This window comes from Mus pahari, chromosome 3, assembly GCF_900095145.1.
Source record: "Mus pahari chromosome 3, PAHARI_EIJ_v1.1, whole genome shotgun sequence".
NCBI lineage: Eukaryota > Metazoa > Chordata > Mammalia > Rodentia > Muridae > Mus > Mus pahari.
In genome coordinates this window covers 41,188,080-41,200,401 of record NC_034592.1, presented here as the reverse complement: position 1 = coordinate 41,200,401, position 12,322 = coordinate 41,188,080, and the positions used below count along the sequence as shown (strand labels likewise).

The 12,322-nt window shown below is 33.6% G+C and overlaps 1 protein-coding gene across 2 annotated transcripts in view; it reads right to left on the bottom strand.

The window, feature by feature from the left end:
* Galnt13 (polypeptide N-acetylgalactosaminyltransferase 13) overlaps positions 1-12,322 on the bottom strand; it is a 571,919-nt gene that overhangs the window by 331,147 nt on the left and 228,450 nt on the right. For both annotated transcript variants that reach the window (XM_021192182.2, XM_029536704.1), the window contains exon 4: positions 9,508-9,676. In XM_021192182.2, coding sequence (XP_021047841.1) covers positions 9,508-9,676 — 169 coding nt within the window. The remainder of the gene's footprint in view (positions 1-9,507; positions 9,677-12,322) is intronic.

Here is a 12,322-nt window from a genome sequence, read left to right as displayed (position 1 = left end):
AAAGGAAAGGAAAGGAAAGGAAAGGAAAGGAAAGGAAAGGAAAGGAAAGGAAAGGAAAGGAAAGGAAAGGAAAGGAAAGGAAAGGAAAGGAAAGGAAAGAAAGGAAAGGAAAAAAGAAAAACTGTGCTGGAAAGATGACCCTTTCAAGTTTCAAGATATTTTAAAGAGTTAAAGGAAAAAACAAATAAACAAACAGAGATCCTACTATTTGTTCTATGCCTGCCAACTACCATTAAAGCATACAACTCTTATTTTTAAAGGAATTAAGTAGAAGCAAATTTTCTATACAAATTGCATCTAAAAAACCATCAGGTTAATATGGCCCAATGTGGCAGGGCCTGCATATGCTTATGTAGTGTGCCAGGCCTATGAAGGCCAGGGAGAAGATACTGGAAGGAAGAAGATTTGGAATTTACATGATTAAAATAGGTTTAAAGGTTTAAAAAAAATCAGGTTAGAAATCTGAATACCTTTTGATACTTTGATAGTGGAAAAACATGAAAAACTTTTAGAAGCACGTTAAGGTACAAACATTGCACAGTAATTGGCAGAAGAGAATCATGATACCTGGAGAAATATAGGTAATATTGAAGGAATATGGTCACAGAAAATTAAAAAGCTCTGACAGCAAAGGCATTAGCAAAATGAAAATTCAAACTACAAAATAGAAAATAGTACTTGTGCCATTAGTCCTCTGTGATATGATAAATATCCTGAAAATAAAGAAATTGAATAGGCCTTATAAGAAGCCAATCAGTATTTTGAAAAATGATCTGAAAAATATGTGTCAAAAGTACAAGTGGCCAACAAATATATTAAAAAGTGGTTAAATTTTCTCGGAGAGTCAATACCAAGAATATTTGTCTCTTGGCTTCACGTATAAAGCATGCCCTTGTACTGGGAAGATTTGGAGAAGATGGAACAATTTGGTAGGAGTGTAAAATAGTATAGAATCATGGAAAACCAGAGTGGTTCTTCAAGACAGATGTGCCTCCAAAATTAAAAATATGAACAATTGTGCAGCAAATGATGCCTGCATACAAAATTGAGCCTCACATACCAATTTTTTTAGTTGTGGCATTTTCACAAAAGCAAGACATAGAAATAATCTAGTTGTGTATATACAGATTAATGAATTAAGAAGTATAACAATTATACACAACACGGTTTTTCCCTGAAATAAAGAAGTTGAGATCATGACAATTTCAGTTGAAATTATATATGTATATTATAATAAAATTTAATTTAGAAATTTGAAAAAATTCTAAAATGCAATTTTAAATTTTTAGAAAAAAGAAATAGAGATTATCACATTTAATGAAATCAGCCAAACAAAAGAAAAATTGTGTATTAATTTAGTTGTTAATTGAAACTATGGTAAATAAAACAAGAGACAGACTAATAAGGACAGGGGAAAGGATCTTACAGTAAATGAAGAAAGGGGTGGGAAAGAGATGAAAATCAGGACAGGAAGGTAAATAAAGCATCATATATGGAAATATTATAATGAAAAATATTAACCTGTCATAATTAGTGTCATTGAATAATTGTAATAGAAAAACAAACACCATTAGACCTAGAAAATGATGTGTGAGGAATACAAATAAAATGTGATTCATATAGTAGATTGTAGCTATGTATGCACAAATGACAATGAGCAGGTCCTACACTGCTAGGATGTAGTTATTATGATATCAATTCTATAATAGAAAATTGTATGTTTCCTCACTTTCATGTGTTTGCAATTATTAAATTAATAATTTTTTTAAATATATAAAAGATTTTATGTATAAATATGAGGCAGCAAACTGAATATTTGCAAAAAACTGCAAAAATGAATGTTAAGTTTCAAGCTGCAGGAATAAAATATCATTTAAAAGATTAAAGAACAGTGTTGGATACTTGACATTTCCTCTTCTCAAAATTTGCCACAGTGCTACAGTAATCAAAACAAGGTGAGGCAGGCATAAAGCTAGACCATAGGAATGAGGCTTTCATTTAAGATATATCTTAGAGTCCTGAATTCTATCTTCATAGTGTCTTTGGCAATAGGGGCACACTCATAAACCCAGAGAAGTAACCAAGGGGCAGCATAACTGTAGCCACGACAATTCATCATAGTGACTGTCAAAGAAATTGAAGTTATACACAATGCAGAGATGAGTGGATGCGAAGGCCAGTCCCTAACAGATACATCTGTAGATCCTGCATCTAAGATTCAGGAAATAACACAAAAGGTAGAACAAAATGATTTCAAGAGACATATTACCAGATAGTCTGCCATGTTACAGTCTCTCTCAGAAATGGATGCATAAACAAGACCAGAATGCTGGACATGTTAACATGGAAGGAAGAGAATTTTGCAGGGTAATACACCTGACAAAGAACTACCAGTAATTAATGTCTGCTAGGAGAAGGAGAATTAGCATCTCCTAAGAATGAGTTCCCTAAGGAGCTAAAGAGGTCTGCAACTCTATAGGAGGAACAACAATATGAACTAACCAGTACCCCTCATAGCAGTGTCTCTAGTTGCATATGTAGCAGAGGATGGCCTAGTTGGCCATCAATGGGTATTGTGAAGATCATACGCCCCAGTACAGGGGAATGCCAGGGCCAAAAAGCGGGAGTGGGCTGGAGAGCAGGGCAGGGGAAGGGTATAGGGGGATTTGGGGATAGCATTTGAAGTGTAAATGAAGAAAATATCTAATTAAAAAATTGGTTAAAAAAAAGAACGAGTTTACTTATTGGTTGTCTAATTTAGAATGGTTATCCCTGAGTAAACATACATACAAACAATAAAAATAGACCCAGCAAGTTAATTTATATATATTGTACATACACATATCAACATACATGCACATAATCAATCTGTATGTCTATCTCTGTGTGTGTATCTGTGTGTTTGCATGTGTATCATTAATTAAACAAAAAAAGCACCTATTATTGAAGTATTGGAGGTCATGAAAGGAGTTTGAGGAGGGAAGAAAAATGATATAATTTTGCTTCAATTAAAGACATATTCCCATGATCTACAGTTATAAAGTGTACAGAGATAGGAAGGATATTGGTGGCCCAAAACTGGGATAATGTGATTTAAATATTTTTTTATTTTATTTTATTATTTTATTTTATTTTGAAATAGAATATTATGTAGTGCACACTTGAATTCATTTTGTAGCTGCAGGCTCTCTTGAAGTGTCAATCTGTTTTCCTCAAGCTTCCAAGTGCTGAAATAATAAATGGGAGCAACAATGCACAGTACACACAAACACACACACACATACACACACATACACACACACACACACACACACACATGCATACACAAACAAACAATTCTGCAAGAGAACAAAAATTCTGAATACTGGCTATGTACCTGTAAGGAGGCAAGACCTCTTCTCTCTTCTTTTCTTAGGCATCTAGCAGAGGCCTTTAAACTAAATGATGAAAGCCATATTGGGAAAATTTCACAGAAAAGAAGCATATCAGTATTTTTGTGAATAATTAAATCTTTGCCTGATCATATTTTTCGTGGAAAGGAATAATACCACAGTAAATAAAAGCAGTGACTTTATTACCTTTTAGAGATACTAAACATGACTAGCCTTCTTTGTTGTAGCTACCTTGTTGGCCTGCCCAATCACTCTCTCACACAACTCAAAGCCTGTAGAGTAAGTGAGGTGATTAAGCGTGAGAGTGATTCACTACCTAGTGAAGTGCAGAATGCCTCTTGTCTGATAATGCACATGGTAGACATTTTTGACATATCAAGGTGTAATGCATCTGATCACAGTCCACCTTTGCCTCACATAGCTTAGTTCCTCCTCCTGTTGGAAGATGTGGGAGCCACCTGTCTTTTCTACTACTGAACACATGGTTCTGTGTTGAAATCCCCAAGAAAATCATCTTTGGGCAATACTGGATTTGTGTTGCTGTTTCTGTTCTCATAACACTTTATGCTCTGCAAATTGATACTAATATAAAAACTAGCACTGGGCTTTCCATGAATATCCTTTTAACACTAAGCAATAAATTGTGAAATTATAAAACAAAGAAAAGGGAGGGGGTGTTACAGGAATTGGAGATTATGATTGATATTTTTAAAGAGGGAATTTAATGTAAGACAAAACAATATACAGTAATATTTAGTTTATACAGTTTACCTTGGATTTGTATCCATTTCTGTTGTTCAAATTGCTGTTTTTTTCCAATCCTCAAATGAGAGGTCTACTATACTATCATATTTGAAATGTATGCACTATGTTTCGGTGAATGAAGAGGAACAATGGATTTTACCTGAGCCTACTATTATGTCACTTAGCTCAGATAAAACTTATCTTGGTCATGATGTTGAATCTTTGGAGATAGCACATTCTAACCTCTCCTTTAAACTCACTACTACTGAACTGTGATTGAAGAACACATACAATGATTTTATGTTTTATATGTTTTATAATAGTCATTAAAACATTACCAGCAAGTAAAAAACTGCCTTCTAAATGGGGACAGTGGAACAGTAGAAGTGTGAGGTGATGCAGTATGCTCCATGACAACATTGGTACTGAAATGTGTTCCTACTACATGCACAAACAGGCTTATACTACCTCTTCATTTGAAAGGATGCTTCTTGGGTAATAGAATTACTATCACATCAACGTAATATGCAGAGAGAGGTGAGTAAGGAGAAAGGAAGGGTGAGCTTACACATTGAGTAATGAAATTAATTCCACACATGAGCACATATGCCAAAGTATTAGAGAAGTCATTACTATTGTCACAGAAAAAAAATCCACCAGCATATGAGAGTTACAGTAATTTTCAAATTAAAAAGAAAAGATGTGGAAGAGAGATCAGAAATCCAATTAATATTCTCATTTTCTTTTCTCCTTTGTGCAGCTACTGCTACATTTATCATATTTTAATTGATGGAAAAGGCAATCTATATGACTAGACAGGCACTCCTGAGATTGATCACACAAAAATATATATTATAACTTATTTTTATTTTAGGTAGTAAGTAAACTATCCTTTGAGAACAACTTACTCAAAATTTGTATGCAATGGGTCTTCTCCAGCTAATGCCAGTCTGCTAGAGACTGTTTTGTATTTTTCAGTCTGCAAGTGTGTATACATAAGAAGAAGTCATTTGGTCTAGGATATAAATAATTGAAATAAATTCCCTATTTCCTGATTTTGTCAACGAACTATATTTAAATGCCAGCTACATTATAACCTCCAAATAGCTCAAAACCAGTACTTGAGAGTGCCTTTAATTTCTGCATTCACATAAATGCAAAGAGCCTTGCCATTTTATTTCAATTGCTTGCAGCTTTTAAAATATTCACTCAATAGTAACTGTTAACTTCTTACTCCAAAATAATTACAAAGCATAGGAAAAAAGTGCATAGCTTAAAGGCTTTCTTAAATCCAATCCAATAGCCAGGGGGCATAAAAGAACTGCAAGGAATAGTAGTACTATAGAGACGTTAAAATATTTTACATATGCATATCATTAAGAACTTAAGGGAACTGTATTCATCAGGGTTTGCAATTATGTGTGCTCATAAAATATCATAATTAGATTCTATCCAAATAATTTTGTCATTGCTCAATAGACCCAGTCTTATTCTTTAGGTTTTCTGAAGGCTACCTATTTAGTTAAACAACACTCCTTGCAGGTTGGCTCAGTGACTGATTAGTTGGTCCAAGCAGTGAAAGGAGTCTGTGCCTTAGAAGAATAATGAGTTGCTAAGGAGCAGAAGTGAAGCATGGAGTCAGGTCTTAAAACTGCATGATTTGGCTGCGTGCTTAAAGAACATTATCCTCTCTGTTCCTTGGGCAAATTTTGTGCATAGTAGAATGAGACTCTGTTCTCAGCACACTGATCATCTTCAGAGTCAGATCGTTTCTTCTAATTCCAGAAAACCCAGAGACACATGTAACATTGGACACTGAACTGACTTGAGAGTCCAGTGTCTCATTGTTATGCAAAAAACATCAAACACTTATTTAAAAATAATCAAATAATCATTTAAAATACATAAAACATTTGGTCATTCTATGGATTATTAAAAATAAGGCATAACATAGCTTCAAGGTACATGCAAGTTGCTCAAACAAGCTCTTTATTAAAGAGGCTTTCCTTCTCTAGTGTCTACACCTTCTCACATAGTTTATGTGTTATACTTACAGGGAGCTGGTGATCAAACACTATATTCAGTATCATTGAATAGGTTTATCATTTCTCCAAGGATGAACAGAAAAAATAGATTAAAATGAACAAAATGACCTCTATTTATTTTCTCTTTTGATACAAAAGTGTTTATTTACTATGATTATGAAATATAAACAATATACACTCATGAATCATGTCAGTTTAACCATTTTCAATATTCTAGGTCTGAATTTTAGGGTCTCTTTCCCTCCCCCTCCCCTTCTCCCTTTCTCTCTTGTGTGTATGTGTGTTTGTGTCTATCTCTTTCTGTCTCTCTTTCTCTGTGTGTGTGTGTGTTTGCCTTTCTCGTGTGTGTGTGTGTGTGTGTCTGCCTTTCTCGTGTGTGTGTGTGTGTGTGTGTGTGTGTGTGTGTGTGTATGACTGTGTGTGTGTATCTGTGTGTGTGTATACATATGAGCATATCTGTCTGGAGACAGACATCCATCTCAGATGTCATTTCTTTGCATCCTCCCATCTTGCTTTTTGAGGAAAGGTCTCCCACTGCAACTTGGGTTTCTATAATTAGGATAGGCAGGTAAGTCTACTGACTCCCATGAATGCACCTGCCTCTCTCTGTCTTTGGGGATTGCCTATCTTTTTCATCCAGTATTGGGATTAAACATGCATGCAGTCATTCCTGGCCTTTTTAGATGGGTCCTTGGGATGGAATTTTAGTCCACGTGATTTAAGTCAAGCACTTTATTTACTGAGACATCCCCAAAATTTCCAACTGTAAATATGTTTTAGACTGACATTTAAGTTAAACATCATTAGTATTATTTTTAGATAATCTTGTAACAAAATAGATACATGAAGGAAATTACTGGGTGCTTAATTTCTAAGTAGTAAATCAAATTCTGCACAAACACAAGTAAAAGTCTTTCAGTCAAATAAGTATATACATTTTCTGCATATACACGAGTAATAATTTATCATTCTTATGGCTAGTTATTAATTCATTAATAGTACGGGAGATCCAATTTCTATATCCATGCCTTTTCAACTTCCATTCTTTCTTTTGGAAGAAATAAAAATGGTCTTAGAACTTTAAGCATACCAAAAAGAAATTTTATGGCTGAAATATTTCCTGATCCCTATGCCTTTTTTATGATACAATCATAAAAACTGAAATTTGACTAATGAAATCTGAAACACATTTTCTAGATAAAATGAATATCAAGTTATTTTGTGAATTTCAGACACAAGTTTGGACACTAGACTTGTGGTAAAAATTTAAATTTAATTATTCCCCTGTAGTGTTACATTGAGTCATTCAGAAATCCATGTGAACATCCCTGAGAAATTTTACACACAATGATTTGTCTATGGTCTTCTGAACATATCTTATCTCTGTTACTGATGACACTCACTGTAAAATAAGAAAACATCACAACTGAAGTTCATGTATTTCAATAATTATCATCTCATAGGATGTTTACTAACTCTCAGGATTTCACATAATCATAGGGATGTAAATATGGGATTTTATGTGCTTTTCTGATAGTTTAAACTTTCCAATGATGCATGTTGAATTTTCCACAGTTTATATATTATCAAATATTTATTGCTCAAATATCTTAAATGCAGATTTTGCTGCTGTTTCTGTTTGATTTTGTTGCTTTTTCTATTCCCCAACAAACATGGCTATCTTTTCCTCTTAGCAATTACAGATCTGTTAAAACAAATTCAGTTCATTTTATGACACCTAGAAGTAATGATTCTAAAAATTGAAACCAAATTCCTGGCTTTCCAAAATCTAGAAGCATGACATTTATACATTTTCACACCAGGCTTATAAAACAAATAAATACTTGTAGTACTGTGACACAATAATAAATAGCATCTAACGTGCCCAAAAATATTTTGAAAACAATTCACATGTCTTTAAAATGAAAACATCTAAATACATATAGGCAAATGCAAGCACATAGAAGTAAATATAGTCTATAAATTTCAAATTTACAATTATTGCATCTAATACTCAATATCAATTTTTCTGAGCAACAAAGGTGTGCATGGCCCATGATTACGTGTGTCTTTCTTCCTTCTCCAGGGTACTATAGCACACTGTGTGCTGCTACATCCAAGTATGTATGGGACATTTTAGCTTGAGCTATGTTCTTGTCAGACCTAAGATCCTTCTGGTTTGTTCTCTCAAATGAAGGAATTATAGGATAGGATACGGGACCATGTCAAAGTTATGACTTCATTAAAAGACACATCCCAAACCAAATAGTGTGATATTAGGAGTCATTCATTTATTCATCGAATGAATCGTGTGCTAATCATAAATCCTACAATCTTAGTTAGGCTGATGTTTTATTCACTAAAGGAAAGAATACACAATTAGTAAATATAACATCATTATCACCCTTTATTAATAAAATAGTCTACTATTAGTGAAAAACATTACTTCCATTAATAATGTCATTACATGAGCATTATGATTGTGTAGCAAAAAAATAAAATAAAACAAAAAAGAAGCACTGACTATTTACAAGAAGTGTGAACTGCCTTGTAATTGGATATGTGACAATTTTCTAAAATCTCAGAAAATATCTTTTATGAATGCTGAGAGTGTTTCATAAAGACTGTCGGGTGGTAAAAGCTACACTAAATACTCTGATTTTATTAGATATATTTAAAGAAAGTCTAACTATTAGAACATCTTACAGTCTATCACAAACATGATGAAAACTTCAACATAATTTATTACAAAGTACTATTTCTAAGGGAATATAACTTCTATTGCTGATAAGAGAATAAGTAATGAAAGTTACAGTATAAATTTCTAAAGCCATAATAAACATTTCACATGGTATGGGGAATTAGAGGCAGTTCCTCAATAATACTAGTGAAGTGCATTACCACCAGCTATAGCTGTGTCCTGCAGTAATAACTTTAAATGGTTAAATAAGTATGCAATAAATTGGCTAATTCTCTTCTGGTATGTAATTTTTCCAAATGGAGTTTGTGATGTATTCTAAGAAGGTTTATATTCAAATAATTTATGAAATACCATGTTTGGTATTCAGTAAGATAGAATAAAGCAAAGATGACCCTATGGATAAAACCCTATTCAGTCTTCAGAATCTTCAATGCGTCTTCTACTATGTATTTGGATTATCTGAAAAGAAAATAATTTATATTTCTCACCATATGTAACTAGAGCCAGTTATTGCATTCCATAGGCTTCCAGAACCAGTTTGGTATAAAATTCATACAGTCAGAAGAGAAATTGTAAAACATGGAGTTTAATAACACACAAAGTTTCACTGCCCAGGCAAACTTACCCTTCTAATCTCACATCCGGCAGACTTCGGTTAAGTGCAATCAAGTCACTGGCCATGAGGTTAAACTGATTGATTTTAAACAACTCTTTCATTTTCTCTTGGTCATCTTTTGGAATAAGCACTGCCTTTCCCATTTCTCCTGGACCTTCTTGGTTTCTTGAAATAACAGCTGTAAGAAAAATAGAGATACAAACATATAGACATATAATCAAAAGAGTAAACTTAAATTAAAATTAAAATTCTAATTAAAATTCTGTCCTGTATTAATATTTAAAAATATAACATCCTAAACTATCTTTTACAAACTATATGTCAGGCAAGAAAACTCTCTATGCAAAGTTTAAATTATGAACACAGTAAAGATAATTTAATCAGTGAGTAATATTTAATAATCAAGAAACATAATGAAATGACAATTGAAGATTTTTGTGAAGTTTGAAACATAATTAACAGAGACAGGTGAACTTGAAGAAGAAGCAAACCAAAAAATCTTTTAAATATATGCCAAAATTAAATTATCTATATAGCCAATTAAAATTTGATGTTTCAATACACATTTAGAACTAGATATTTATGGATAAACTTTTGTCAAAACATTATCAAATGGCTTAAAAGGAGCTTCACACTGGTGAAATATAATTTAAGTGTCAAGATACCTAAGTGTTTCATACTTGAAAACTCTAGACTAATATCACAGCTTAGCAGTTCATTGGAAGAACTAAAGATTTGAGATTACACTCTAATATTTTGGCCATTTCTATTAAGTAATCAATATAATAAACTTTTTAAAAACCTTTTTACTGTTCTAAAATACATGTTTTGATGTGTATATACCTACACATACCTAGAAATATAAATGATAGATAGATAGATAGATAGATAGATGATAGATAGATAGATAGATAGATAGATAGATAATTGATAAATGGATGGATGGATAGATAGATTATAGACAGATATAGATGATAGGTAAATATGTTTAAAAATCAATACGGCTGGTTAAGTATTAATGTACCTTTAAGATACTGCTCACCTTTGATGTTATAATACTAAAATAAAGTGGACTCTGACCAGGGAAAGAGGAAGCCAGGTTGAAGATCTTTATATTCTTCTTCCCTTGTCAAATCCAACCCCTTAGTTTCATCCCCTGATTTGTAGCAGATAACTTGTTGTAACCTCCCACTCCCAACACCCCCTTTTCAATGAATCACACAGATATTCCCCTTCAAAATTCTTTCCCACTGCTCATTTTTAATCCAAGATACCAGTTCCAACAGGCATTCCCTGGGAATCCACAGGTCACTCCAACCAAGGAATCATGTCATCTACTCACTATATATACTACACTCTCCTTCCTATAAACCTAATCCTCAAATCTCATGCTTAACTCTATGGAAGATGAACTCTGACTCACCCACTCTTCATCACCATATCTAGTGAGCTGTGAAAATCTCCTTCACCAGCCTTCCTCCCCACTTACATTGTTATAACAAACTCAACTCCAGTGGTCATTCCCTGTGATTACACCAGCCAACCTGCTGGAAAAGAAATTAGACCAGAGTAGGAAAGTTTTACATCTTCCATCTCCTTCCTCCCTTCCAAACCTAATCACCCACTCTCATGCTTAGACCTTTAGCAGATTATATACTGTGGCCTCTCCTCATTCTGCTGCCCCATTATCTGGGACTAAGCCAATCCTGGTGGAACAGCTTGATTTCTTCCCACCCTCAATACATAGAAATTTATGTTACCCAGGACCCCAAATGGCCACATCATCTAAAATCCCACTAGAAAACACACAGTAAACACAAACTCTTATGCAATAGAGAAAGCAACAGAAGCAAAGAAGCAAAGAACTGAACAAAGACAGACCACATATCTGTACCTAGACTAGACTCACAGTCTCCCCAAACACAAATGCCTAGATGCTAGTGTTCTACAACAGTCATGGCAATATGTCCCATAAGAGTGCAAAAACCCTATTATAATATAGGCAGTCAGTATTAAATCATAGGAGAAACAGAAGACAAAGTCCTTAAAATAGTATTAATATTAAAATAGGTGTTCTTAAGAGGAAATTAGTAAATCTCTTATAAAGAAATCTATGAAAAAACAACAAGGCCAATAAAATAAATAAAATAGCTCAAAATCTGACAAATGAAATAGAATCAATAAAGAAAACCCAAATTGCAGGAAATGTAGAGATGAAAGTTTTAGGAACACAAACATGAGTCTCAGAGGCAAGACACACTACCAGAATACAAAAGGTGAATGAAAGAATCTTAGACATTGGAGTCACAACAGAAAAGACAGATAGATAGGGAAAAAAGAAAAACTTAAATCTGAAAACATCCTGCCACAAAATAGACAGGACATCGGGGGCACTGTAAAAGGATCAATCCTTAGAATAATAGGAATGGAGCTCTGAGAAAGTAACTCAACTTGGAGGCACAGAAAATATTTTTTTTAAAAAGTCATAGAAAGAAATTTCCTAACTTAAAGGAGATGCCTATCAAGGAATGGGAAATGTACAGACACCAAATAGATTTGACTGGAAGAGAAAGTGTATAATAATCAAAACACTAGCAATAAAAACAAAGAAAGAATATTAAAATCTGAAATGGGGAATAACAAGTAACATACAAAAGGGGACCCATTAGACTGACACCTGCCTTCTCATTCATGACTCGGAAAGCCAGTAGGGCCAGAATAGATGCCCTAAAGACTCTAAGAGACCACAGAGAGCAGCCAGCACTACATGAGTGCTATAACCAGAAACACTTCCAATCCTCATACATGGAAAAAAAATAATCAT